Source organism: Mirounga leonina, unplaced genomic scaffold, assembly GCF_011800145.1.
Source record: "Mirounga leonina isolate KUSES-001 unplaced genomic scaffold, KU_Mleo_1.0 Mir_53, whole genome shotgun sequence".
Classification (NCBI taxonomy): Eukaryota; Metazoa; Chordata; class Mammalia; order Carnivora; family Phocidae; genus Mirounga; species Mirounga leonina.
The window spans coordinates 45,515,071-45,529,090 of record NW_023270807.1 but is presented as its reverse complement, the minus strand read 5'-3'; the positions used below and the strand labels follow the sequence as shown (position 1 = coordinate 45,529,090).

At 37.2% G+C, this 14,020-nt stretch overlaps 1 protein-coding gene across 4 annotated transcripts in view; it reads left to right on the top strand.

Moving 5' to 3' along the window:
* The window catches only part of RARS2 (arginyl-tRNA synthetase 2, mitochondrial), a 59,380-nt gene that overhangs the window by 31,363 nt on the left and 13,997 nt on the right, over window positions 1–14,020 (top strand). For all 4 annotated transcript variants that reach the window (XM_034991334.1, XM_034991332.1, XM_034991335.1 and 1 more), the window contains exons 7-8: window positions 1,819–1,902; window positions 4,832–4,908. In XM_034991334.1, coding sequence (XP_034847225.1) covers window positions 1,819–1,902; window positions 4,832–4,908 — 161 coding nt within the window. The remainder of the gene's footprint in view (window positions 1–1,818; window positions 1,903–4,831; window positions 4,909–14,020) is intronic.

Genomic DNA, 14,020 nt, shown 5'->3' with positions numbered 1-14,020 from the left:
ATTGGAGTCACCTGTCATTGTTGGAAAGATCTCGCGGGGCATTTTAAGAGAGGAAATGACAGGACTTGATTTTAAAAAGAATATAAAAAATATACTGTATATGAAAAGCTACCTCCTCAGGTCAAAACCGTAGGAGTGAGTAAATGATGCCAGAGCATAATAAAGTTGTTTGAAAGTTGTTAAGGAAAATTTTGAACCAGGAAGAGATAATATTGAGAATTCATTTACTGTGTTCAATGTTTTCATGTATTAGCTCAATTAATTTCACAACAACCCTATTTGGTAGACACTGTTAACTGTGGTCTATGGAAACTCATATACCAAAAGTAACTTTTCCAAAATCATTCCAAAAGCCTAGGTTTGTCATTTGGTTGGTTTGCAAGATAATAAGGTGCTAATTAAAAATAAGAATACAGTCTGAGTAGCAGCTGAAGAAGGTTGCTGTTGGAACTATGTAGACTGGGAAAGTCTAGAAGTAGGGAAGCTGGAAGAGTAGCTGCAGTAATTTAAGTCAGATATGCATATTGGTGAAGGATTATTTGCAGAATACTAAATCCGCTCTTGCAAAAGCAGGCAAAGATTTATTACAGGATATTGAATAGTTTGCAGAGTTGTTGAAAGTGCTGAAGAAGTTTTGGATTAAGTAACGTAAGTGACTCCCAAAATCATACCATAGAGCTTGGTCATCAAGGGAGCTTCTGCCTTTTCTGTGGTGCCTTCCAGTGGCAACCGTGCTACCGCTGTCACAGGAAGCTGCCCTTAGTCCTGTGATGCCTTCTAGAATTCATATTAGGAAAAGAGGCAGCCCCATACCCTTTCAGTTCCCTTGGAGGTCATATGACAGGACACTGTGCTCTCTCTCAGTGATGCCACCAAAAAAAAAAAAAAAAAAAAAAAGCCTCCACAGCTGTGCTTGTCAGAAAAAAATAGAAGTAGATCCCCTTTAACCTCATTTCGGCCTTCTAAGTCTCATGCAAAGTGTATCTGAATGCCCAAACATAAATGACTTCTGAAACCGTAACTGCAGAAGGTTCTGGGAAATGTAATTTTTAGGCTTCCAGTCTCTGCAGCGGGTGAGGGCACACTAGGAGAGTGGAGTAGATGTTGAGTGTCAAACCAGTGTCAGCAGTATAGGAAGATGAAGTTCTTGGACTACCGTGTGCTCTTAGGGAGCAGGCATGAGGAGATGGACTTCAGTGATTGAAAGAAGGAAGAATGAGCTATTGAGAAAAAAAAAAAACAGTATGGCTCAGGCTCTTTAGGGCATACCCATATTTCTTGTTAATTACTGAGATTCTATTATTTTCTGTCTTTGGAATTGCAGTTATTCTAACATGTGTTCCCAACTCCCATTGATGTTGCTGAAAAATCTGTTCTTACGAAAATTGTGAGATTCTTTGGAATAACTAACTGCCCCCAAAATAATTCTCTACTCCCTTTCCATAACGTAGATGAAAACACCATAATGAATATTTTAGTAAAAAAAAAAAATGGAGGGGCGCCTGGGTGGCTCAGTTGGTTAAGCGACTGCCTTCGGCTCAGGTCATGATCCTGGAGTCCCGGGATCGAGTCCTGCATCGGGCTCCCTGCTCGGTGGGGAGTCTGCTTCTCCCTCTGACCCTCCTCCCTCTCATGCTCTCTGTCTCTCATTCTCTCTGTCTCAAATAAATAAATAAAATCTTTAAAAAAAAAAAATGGAGTTGGTAAATTTTGTCAAAAAAAATTTTCTGTGTTATGCTTTGATAATAGAGAAGCACATGGTTCTTATGCCAAAATGGATAACAAGAATGAGAAACGGTATATTTTGTTGATTACTAGGAAATTTTATAGCAAATCTCAAAGAAGCTTTAGGACATCAAGTAACCAGAATAAATTATCTTGGAGATTGGGGCATGCAGTTTGGTAAGTAAGTCTGAGATTTGATCTTTCATTTCACTGTTAAGTTGAATTGCTTTTAATATTATGTTACTTGATCATGACAGATTATAGGCAGAATCCAATGGATAGAGTTAGTGCCTCCTACCTTTTTTTTTCCTAATGGCTCTTTGCATAAAGCTTGTATTCTATTTGTTAGAATAATTCTCACCACACAAATAAGTTTGAGGGAGAAAACTTCACACATTCAGAGCAATACCTGAAAAATACAGGTTTTTGTGGTTTTATTAAAGGAAAGTAGCTTACATTTGTCAAATGCAGAAGTGAATGTACCAGGAAACAGTAAGTCTAGCTATATATACCCTTCTTAACTGCAGCCCTGCCAGTTTTAGAACAAATGAAGTCCAGCCTCCCTGGGCCATCATACATGGAGGGTTATCTGTTACACCCTGAGCCAGTGGCATGGAGGAAAAAGAAAGTGGAATACTTGGCTCCTTCTTAAATTGTACAGTGGCAGGGGGTCAAAAAGAAAAGAGAGGAAGAAAGGAGTAAGACCCAAACAGTTAAATGCCATAAATTACCTCTAATGTCATGAGTTTACTCGGAACCATTCCTTGCTCATAATAACACCAGTAATCAAGGAAGGGCAAGATAAAATAAAGTTGCTATGGTAGTGAAGTACTGGTAGCATGTGAAATGCAAGCCCTTAAAAACCTCTGGCAACTACTGTGTGTGTTTTAAGATCCAGCCCCAGTGTCCCACAGATAGACCCTTGCCTCCATCTCCCATCACAATGTTCCTAGTATCCAGCTCTACTCAAATTTGCTCACTGTAGTCTGTTCTTATTTGTGTGCTTCTCTCCCCTGCTAGGTGATAAAAGGCATGGACTGTGTCTTCATTATTTTTGTGTCCATAGTGCTTGGCACATAAGAAGCACTAAGAGTGATGAATGAATCTGTCCTGGGAAGTTATTTTATAGTACTGATCCAAAAGAAAGGCTAGATAATATTTTAAAGCTTCTATAAAGTACAGCATGCACTGCCAGTTCTAAAGTTCACTGATACTATTATGTTCTATCATATCCAGTGAAATGAAATCAAAATTTCCAAACGACAGATTTATCATGACCTTCTCTTTCATTTCAGTTAATAAAAATCTCTTTTAGACTCTTAAAAGGGTAGAACTTGAGCCAATTATCAGTGCCATTAGTATTCATTGTGGGGGAATCAGAAAATATGCCTTGCATTTTAAGGATCCACCTGCAGTTCACAACAGCTGGTAGTCAGAGGTTTAGGCTCGAGGCTCAACAGTCAGATTTAATAGGTGGCATCCATTTTACATTAGTTTAACTGCTTTATGCATTTCACAGGCATTTGCAAATATGGTGATTATGGTATTCTTTAATTTTAGCTACAGGACTTTATTACTGCAATGTTTCTCTAAAGGATTGGTATGGTTAATGATCTGTCACCATTTCCATTATAACCATCATTGTTGAAGAGTTTTAATTTGGGCTGTTTCACCTATCTCCTATGGAAAGTTGGCAAATAGTTTCTGAGCACAAAATTAGTTTTGAAAATATATTAGGTTGAATGTTAAATGGAGATTGGCCTTTACTTTTCCTATTTCCATTCTTTAGACACTCTGGGCATCTTTCCACATCCTGCTCCCAAGACCCTGAATCATAATCACATTTGCTTTTGCTTAAAGTGAATAGGGCTGGTAACATTTTTCAGTCATCCTTCTGTCTAAAGCGCCAAAATATTTTATATCTTCATGTTCAGTAGCATCCCACTTTCTGCTGAACCTCTGTAGAAAAATATTCGTCAGCAAGGCCCCCTGACAATTTAGATCTGAAGCTTAGTAATTGATACAGTCGTAGAAACAGATTGGTTTTTAAAATAACTAAACCACCCTTTATTGCTCTTGACCCCAGGCTGCATATATCCTTTCAAACTAAAACTGTGATCATCTTTTAGCCAAAATATCTTAAGAATTTAAGTATTCAGTCTATTACCTCAATTAGTATTAAAAAAAAAAAAATAAGGTTCAAATTAACACTAACCCTGAATGCTGAACTTATCATCAAGACAAAAAAAAAATCATTGACAAATAAAAGACAAATATATGGCCAGATAGGGGCGCCTGGGTGGCTCAGGCATTAAGCGTCTGCCTTCGGCTCAGGTCATGATCCCAGCGTCTTGGGATTGAGCCCCGCATCGGGCTCCCTGCTCAGCGGGAAGCCTGCTTCTCCCTCTCCCACTCCCCCTGCTTGTGTTCCCTCTCTCGCTGTCTCTCTGTCAAAAAATCTTCTAAAAATATATATATATGTATATATATATAGCCAGACAAAAAAGAATTTTGTTGATTGGTCACCTTGAATGGGAGAGGTAATCAGGTATGTTTTGAGTTTTATCTTTTATATCTTTTATTGTTTTCCTTCAGTCATTGGTTTAAGAGCTAATATTATAACACCAAGCCAATTTCTACCTTTGTTTTATTTTAACACCTACAAGTTTAAAAACAAGGTTCTGAAATCACTTCCCATCAGTTTTTCACAAATTTTAAGCATCCAGTTTCTAGCATCATGCTGTCCTTCCCCAGGATAGCTGTTTTGTTATGCTTGTTTTATTATACCTGCTAGGGAAGTGTTAGGCACTGTTAGTACAAAGACAAGTTAGTCCTAGACGCTGCTTTTTATGAGTTCATAATCTATTGGTGTCTGTGAAGTTAGTTGCAGTGATCTGTTCAATATAGTGAATTTGTGATTCAGTACATTGAATTTAACTTACGTGAGTTTATGGGGTAGCCGAAGATGATAGCATGTGTTTGCAGTGCTCTCAGGACACATAATTATGAGAACTTGATCGTTTGATACAACTATACCTGTTCCTTGCCATGACTGTTCTCTACTGTTCCATTTTGTAATTTTTTAATTTACGGATTATTGTGGTAGGTCTTCTGGGAACTGGCTTCCAACTCTTTGGCTATGAAGAAAAACTTCAGTCCAATCCTTTACAGCATCTCTTTGAAGTAAGTTGGCAAGAAACAATAGTAGAAAATGCTTCAACTTATTTTTTTTCAGAGTACTATGCAGCTTGGATTAATTTTTAATCCCAGAGGTTTTAAAAAATATTCCTTAAAACGAGGAACCAAAAAAATTGAAAATGTTGCTTTTAGTTTACTAGGGAGTTCTTTTTGTTTTCATATCCAAGTGTTTCTTTTATTTCTGTTTTAGTTGATTTGGGACAGTATTTCTCTAGGTATAGAGTTGTCTTAGAATAAACACATGAGATAACAGATTCAATACAGAAATTTCTCTAATTTTTTTGTCAGTTGCTATGTAACTGCAGCCGTCTATGGCAATAACTATAATTCATTTAGACTTGAAAAACATGAGTATGTACTTTTTTCCTCTTGTTTTACTGTGGGGGAAGTACATGTGTTTCTCTGAATTTGTGTGTGCTTTTTTTTCATTTCTATCTTTTGGCTCCTTTTCCTGGCTTTTGCCCAGTGTGAACGCCTTCCTTTTCTGCCTCATTAAGTCCTTGGGTACTTTGATTCTCTGTCCTCAGTTTTTCCTGGAGTTCATTAGTAAAGGTCTTCTTGTCCACTTAATCTCCAGGGATGTGTTTCCTTTTTTTTTTTTTTTTTTTTTTTTTTTAGATTTTATTTATTTATTTGACAGAGAGACAGCGATAGAGGGAACACAAGCAGGGGGAGTGGGAGAAGGAGAAGCAGGCCTCCCGCCGAGCAGGGAGCCCAATGCGGGGCTCGATCCCAGGACTCTGGGATCATGACCCGAGCCGAAGGCAGACGCTTAATGACTGAGCCACCCAGGTGCCCTGGGATGTGTTTCCTTTTCATCATCCTAGTTCTCTGCTGTTTTTGGGCCTCTGGGCCTCACAAGAAGAAACCCCGATACAGTACCAGCTGTGTAGGTGCCATACCGGGGATAGACCAAAGCTGTTACACCTGTGTGTGAGGACGAGCACTTAGCAAAATAATGTTTTACTTCTCTAGCCAACGCTATCAAGAACGCTTCATCATTTTCCTTTTTGATAAGTGATTTTTCTCCTGCGGCTTTGTAGTTAAATTTAACAAAAATCACTTGGCAATTCTTAAAGACCTTTAAGGGTTTGTAATTTCCTCCCGAGTCCAGTACATTTTGATTTAGAATATTAACCAAAAGATTTTTTTTTTCTTTTTTCCATTGAGTTTTATTGATAGGCAAGAGTTTCTAAATTAATAATTCTTCATGGCTGTAAGTAAAGCATGCCACCTTAGTGCCTGGAATTTTTATTGTATAATTTTTTAAAACTTGGAATAATGGCAAGTATTTTTTTACCACAAGCTTAGTGAACCTTTCTTCAGCTCTGGGCCCACAGCGTCTACCCATGCCACAGAAAGTACAAATACCTGCTCGGAGAGCTTATATCATTAGGGGAACATTTTTAAGAATTTATTGTACAACTTCATATGAGAGTTCCTATTTTCCTCTTTCTCCCACCCCACCTCAAAGGTTTTATTTAATCCTGAAAATAGCAAGTCTTTGTTGCTCGTAATATTTTAAATATTTTAGTAAAGTCTGTTCTCAAACTCCATAGAAACTTAAATGTATGTTTCTATTCAGTGTACTACAAATCTCCAGGCTTTTGAGACTCAAAAAGTGGGAGATTATACATCTATATAGATAGAGGTTATATATAGAGGTTGTTAATTGATTGATGCATGTAAGGAAGGAACAAGGGCAGGGTACTTCTATGAATAACTGAAACCTCAAGGAACAGTGGCATTGCCTTCATAAGTGTTCTTTTGCCTAAAAGGTTCATAGGGAAGCAGCATTTATAAACAAAAGAGAGCAAGTCAAATACACCCAACTTACTGTTCAAAATAAAAGACAGAAATCTATTAGGTTGCTAACTGGCTCGCTTCCTCCTTCCTTTGCAGGACAGAAAAAAAATGCAGAGCCTAAAGTGGCAGCCTCCAGGTTATTTTATCTTTGTGCTAATTTTTGCAGACCTAGTTTTCATTTTAAAATTATAGTTGTCATTGTGGATTACTTTCAACAAAAACGTGTACCATAAATGAGGAATTTTTTTTTTTTTGAGCTTTAGGCACGTATTAATAAATGATTTTAAGCCTGTTCCTTTTGTACTTTGATTGGATCCCTGGTTTTTCCCTTGTCAAATTTTACTTAGTTGTAAGCTTTTTGAGAGGAAGGACCATGTTTTCCTAATCTTTTATTGCCAACCCCAAACAGCATGCCTTGTGGTTAAATTTTGAATGAATTTGATCTTACAGGTCTTCTTGTCCCTTTCTCTGTCTTCCATTTAAACTCTTCACAGTGTAGGGATGGAGGGTACATACCTCAATATCATAAAAGCCATCTATGAAAAACCCACAGCAAATATCATCCTCAGTGGGGAAAAACTAAGAGCTTTTCCCCTAAGGTCAGGAACACAGCAGGGATGTCTACTCTCACCCCTCCTGTTCAACAGAGTACTAGAAATCCTAGCCTCAGCAATCAGACAACAAAAGGAAATAAAAGGCATCCAAATCGGCAAAGAAGAAGTGAAACTCTCACTTTTTGCAGGTGACATGATACTTTATCTGGAAAACCCAGAAGACTCCACCCCAAAACTGCTAGAACTCATACAGGAATTCAGTAATGTGGCAGGATATAAAATCAGTGCACAGAAATCAGTTGCATTTCTATATCGACAATGAGACAGAAGAAAGAGAAATTAAGAAGTTGATCCCATTTACAATTACACCCAAAACCATTAGATAGCTAGGAATAAATCTAACCAAAGAGGCAAAGGATCTGTACTCAGAAAACTATAGAATACTCATGAAAGAAATTGAGGAAGACACAAAGAAATGGAAAAACGTTCCATGCTCGTGGATTGGAAGAACAAATATTGTTAAAATGTCTATGCTACCTGGAGCAACCTACACGTTCGGTGTACACAATCCCTATCAAAGTACCATCAACTTTTTTTTCACAGAACTGGAACAAACAATCCTAAAATTTGTGTGGAACCACAAAAGACCCCGAATAGCCAAAGGAATGTGGAAAAAAACCAAAGCCAAAGGCATCACAATTCCAGACTTCAAGCTGTAATCATGAAGTTATACGATATAAAACCTGTTGTATAGCCCCAGGGAAGAACTAACGATTGTAGGATACACTAGTGACCATTCCCAGAATCTAACTTCATCATGTAGTGTACTGACGAAGAACCCAAGGGCCAGACCCAGGGTTCCAGCACCAGCAGTACACACTGCCCTGCCCTCCACTGGCATTTTAGAATGCCTTTCTGGCCCTTCGTTTACATTGGTTGTAATCACTTGCATAACATTTCCCTTTTTTTCATCCTCAAATTGCTGTACCAGGAACGCAGTTGGTAGTTTACTTGTCGCAGTTTCAACCTTCCAGTGTATCTGTTGAATTTGGCTCCGGCCATCCAGTAGCAGTTTGTGGCCTGCCTCCCTCTGAATGGTACCACAGTCCGTATCCACCAGTTTCCGTTTCTCCGTTTCTGTATATAGAAATCATAGGATAGTTTTAGTATTTCTTTTCTGTGATGAAAATATTTAACACCTACAGTCATTTCTCTACAGCATTCCATTTTTTGCTTTGCTTAGTTACTGGTTTTCTGTGCACCTATAGTCATTCTTTTCCCATGATGTCTGGCTGTATTGTGTGTGGGCTTGGGACTTCTGTTGGTCAACATGTAAAACCTTTTATTTAGTTGTTCTGTTTTGTTGTCATGAAACGGAGAAAGTGGTTTTATAGTAGTCTGTCCTCCCTGAATTGGCTAATAAGTTAAGTAACTTAATATATTTGCTGTTTAGAATTCACAGTATTGGTTCAAGGAAAACATATATAATAAGCTTTGGAACATGTATCAAAAAGCTTTTCCACTTTCAAAAAGTAATTTCTTATGGTAAAAAGTTAACAAATGTTAAATCTAAATCCTGAGTATATGGATGTCATCATTTACTTTTTTACCTGTTTTAATGATAATTTTTAAAAGTAATTTCTCAGGGTTTTTCCTAGGTTACTACTTAAATGAACTTCGGGGCACCTGGGTGGCTCAGTCAGTTAAGCATCCGACTCTTGATTTCAGCTCAGGTCATGATCTCTGGGTTGTGAGATCTAGCCCCACATCAGGCTCTGTGCTGGGCATGGAGCCTGCTTAAGATTCTCCCTTTCCCTCCCTCTCTCTCTCTCAAAAAAAGGGGAAAAAAAAATACTTGAATGGACCTTAATAACATCTAACACTGTTTTAAGGATGTATAATCCAGCCCCCCCCCCCTTTTTTGCTACAGAAGGTTTTCGAACTTGACTCATTGCATGTTGCTTATTAATATGAATTTTGATAACCATAGAAGTGCCTCTAAAATATGAGCAGCCTCTCATAGAGATAAATATTATGTCAATAAAGTATGCATTAGCACTGTACCCTAACACTGACATTTATAAAGGTAACATGATATATTAACACAATAGTATAAATTTTCTCTTAAGTTCATAATGACCCCAAAAGCATTTATTATTTTTACCCTTCTCCTTTCTAAAATGATTTGAGGTAATTATAGTGATGGGCATTTAATAAAAAGACATAGAAAGTCAGAGGATAATATATTACTAGGTAGCAGTATATTAGAAGTTTGACCCTGAGTTTCCCTATATCTGTAGCAAAAAAAAAAAGTGAGTAGAAAATAGGGCAAGATCAAAACACCAAATTCATGAATGACAATATTTACTTGCTCTCGTTTTTTTTAAATGTGGAATAGTATCTATTCCTCAAGAGACCATGTTTTTCCTAGCTTCAGATTCTCAAAAAAATTTCTCAAACTTAAAATAATTCAAGACTAAATCAATTCTAGACCTATATGGGATTATTTATGCGGTTAGAAATTTTTATTTTATAAAGACTTGAATTCAAGACTTGGTTAGGTCATGTTACTTTTCTTCAGAGAAAGTGACTGTTACAGTTGGTGTGTATTTTACTCATTATAATACTCATATGCAAGAAATAGCTCTTAAATTATAAGCCTAATTAAATCTGAACCCAGCCATACTTTTGAGAGTGGTTTTAAGAGTCAACTTAAGTCATTGTTAAGGATTTCTCATCTCCCAAATCACACAGAGTTGCCCAGGCTCTAATGGATGGGCATGGAGGCCTTTCCTTGACTTCGTCCACATTGGTCTTGACTGATGTGCCCAGTATCCAAGGCTACATAATGACCTGGAGGCATATAACTCTGCTTGTATGACCAAGTTCATGTGGGAGATCTTTCTGTGGCCCAGTTCCATAGGCCTAGAAATCAGTCTCCCTATGTAGGGATACCGCAAACCATTTCCCTCAGAGGGCCCACTACCACCCCAGCGACTACCCAGCTTTTGTTTTTCCTGGGAATGTTTCCCCATCCCCTCCTCAATCTAAGCAATTCTCCTTTCCTCTCTCTTAGCAGCTTTTCTGCTTTACATTGCTCTTGACCATCTTCCCCAAAGTCACTAGCCTTTCTACCTAAACCCTATACTTCTGAGGGTTACTACAATGTCCATTGTCCTCTGAGCGTTCTTAGAACAAGGATGGGAATACTGCGCAAGGCCAGAGTACATGTTAATAGCTCAGGAATTATCAAACCCATTGAAATGTGCAAAAAGCTTTTTTTCAGCACGAGAAGTGTATAACACTGTAGTATTATCTAATAAATATATACGAGAAGTTAATCATTATCACCCTTGAATAAAGGGATAAGATATCATGGATATTATTATAAACATAGAATAAAAATAGATTCCAAATATTGAAAGAAGATGAATAGACAGTAAAATGCTAATTATATGTGGTAATGATATACTGATGAGGAGAAACTTGATAATCATTTCTATTTTTTTTATCTAGGAAGTTCTGATTTTATTGTTAACCAATATATTGATCTTTTAAATTATAACTATATTAATTTGTTTGAATTTCTTTAATATTTAGTTTAACATTAGAAATTCATCTCAACCAGCAGTTCTATAAGAAATTTCTGATCAAGAAACAATATTAAACTAACGATGAGCTTGTTTGTTTGAATTACAATCATGCATTCATTATGTTTTTTCTAAAACATGAGATCAAAATTTAATGCATTTTAAGATAGAAGACAAATATACAGTTAACCATGTCTTTAGTATCTAAGTAATGCTAGCCATTCTTAGCAGTTATTCTCTGTTTTAAGACAAAAATAACCAGGTTTGGGGTTAGAGCCCTGTACCAAAGAATTAAACTGTGTCTATGTTGCTAATGGTATTCTAGAATCAAATTTAAGAGATTAAGAGAAAGAGGGCATTATATACTATTTTTATTTTTGCACTTACTTCTTTACATATGGACAGATGATCTCTAGAGCTGACTGTAATTATCTTAATCAGTTAAATTAGAAATAAAATGTCATGAGCTTTTTGGGAATACCAGTATTTAGAAATAGTGAATAGGTTAATATGCCTTTAAAGTCTTTTTTTTTTTTTAAGATTTTATTTATTTATTTGAGAGAGAGAGAGAATGAGAGACAGAGAGCATGAGAGGGAGGAGGGTCAGAGGGAGAAGCAGACTCCCTGCCAAGCAGGGAGCCTGATGCGGGACTCGATCCCGGGACTCCAGGATCATGACCTGAGCTGAAGGCAGTCACTTAACCAACTGAGCCACCCAGGCGCCCGCCTTTAAAGTCTTAAACATTTAGTTTATTCCGTAATGGAAGTAAGCTCACTTTTGCATTCTGGTAACTAAAAGAAAAAATACGTCCATCCAGAACATTTTGCTTAAGCCACATTCTTACTATTAAATCCAAACTTAAAATTTCCTTTTTATTCCTTTTGTGTCTAGATCTAGCCTCAAAAGGAAGCTGTCTTCAAAATGCATACTTTCTAAGCATAAAACATTTGTGGTAACTAAATTTAAAACTGTATAATTTCAGAAGCACATAGTATTTATTTTGTGAAGGAAAATGCATTTCTTTTCTAAAATGGTGATGAATGTTAATAATTATAGTTTTCTCTTGTGCATTTACAGGCAGATTGTTAAGTGCTAATTAAGGCTCTTCTATTGTTCTGCTTGATAGTGTCAGTTGATTTTCAGTAATGTTTGGTTTATAACTACAAATTGCTGAAATGCCAAGATTCTTCAAGTATTAGTAAGGGTTTGGTTTTGTTTATTTTGTTTTAATTATTTCTATTTTAAGTTTTAAGAAAGGGAAAAGATTCTGGTGAAGTTTTTTCTAAAAATACTCTTATCAGTAGTTCACATGCATATTAGATTTTTAAATGTTGCCTATCTGAGCTTAGAGTCCTAAATTTAAAAAAAAAAAAAAGCCTTTTCTGAAAATAAGGATATTTTGTGTATGTTTACTTATAAATGGTGTGTGGACATGAGTGTGTGATGGGTGGGTGGGTGGGTGGGTGTGTGAGAGAGATTTTGAACCACAAATCATTTAGAGACCCATGTATGCCTTTATTCCTATAGGCTGGACTGTTTGAGCAGTTGTCAGTGGATAAATAGGTCATTCAAAAGTCAAGAGGTCTGCAGTTTACTATCTTACAGTGACTCTCTCTGTTTTCCTACACCTTACCAAAATCATCATCTTCTGTTTCTAACTTATTCTGGACTTATTTCATAGGAACACATGGAAATTAATTTTCTTTGATATGTGTGTCTGGTCTCCGAAGACCACCGCCAAGTTTGGTAACTCATTAAGAGGACTCACAGGACTCCATGTATAGTTGTACTCACAGCTGTGGTTTATTACAGCAAAAGGATGCAAAGCAACATCAGTAAAGGGAAAGGCACATGTGGTGAAGTCTGTTGGAAACCAGGTCCAAGCATCCAAGAGTGTGTTCCTAGTGGAGTCACAAAGGGTACACGCAGGTCCTCCTGCAACAAACTGGGACAGTATGCATGAAATGTTGTCTGCCGGGGGAACTCATCAGATGCTCCATGCCAAAGTTTCTATTGGAGTTTGATCATGTAGGCACCCTCTGCTTAGCGCGTTCCAAAATGCCAAACTCCCAGAAGGAAAGCAAGTATTTAGCATAAACTATATTGTTTTCATAGTTTAAGCACAGTGACCTACTCCTATCAGGTTGGTGGGAACATTTCCCAAATCCAAGTTCCCAGATGCCAGCCAAGGGTTAACCTTGCGAACAGATTTTAAGGATAGCAGTCTCAGGTCTGCTATATTAACTCTTTTCTGCACAATGTGCTTTAAAGAGGAAAAATAAAATTAGGTAGCTTTAACTTTTGGGGGGAATATTTATTCATTTAATTCTGCCATTCCACTAATTAACACAAGCCATCTATGAAAGGTAAGATTTTGACCTTGACATAGATGTTTAATGCCCTGTTCCTTTTGTTGGTAGTATCTAGTGGGGATGAGCCACATTACGATTGTCCCAGTGTACTCTCCAGCAGTAAGATCACTTTATCTGCCATTGATATTTTGATGTTATTACTATAACAGTTTAGATGCCTCATATTTCTTTGGTAATTTATTTGCCAATTTTTATTACTTTTATGCTACCTTCATAGCTTTCTGGAAAAAATATGAGGGGAGTAAATTTATCATTCATGTTTCATCCTGTAAGTGAAATAAAATCTTTTTTTTTCTTTTTTTTTGAGAGGGAAAGGGAGGGAGAGAGATGATCTTAAGCAGGCTCCACACCCAGCGCAGAGCCTGACACAGGGCTCCATCTCACAACCCTGAGACCAATACCTGAGTCAAAATCAAGAGTTGGACCCCTAGCCGACCAAGCCACCCAGGCGCCCCTAGAAGTAAAATCTTTATTGTCTATATGCGTAACTTCAGAACTACTTGAGGTGCAAAGTATATGTTACAATATCATTTATTAACCTTGCATTTTGGAGACTGGAATACTATTAATGAAATTGTGAACACAGATAGAAATGGAAGAGCCCTTAATAAGCAGTCTAACTCCATTCCTGTTAGCCAAGACAGATGATGCAAAAACACCCCAGAAGTAAGTGGTCCACACAGTTCTCAGGAGCCTAAGTGGGAGTGTAAGTAAGCCAGCCATCCAAAGGTCTTCCTAGATCACCTATTTTACTAGTTTTCTGCAGATTTAGAG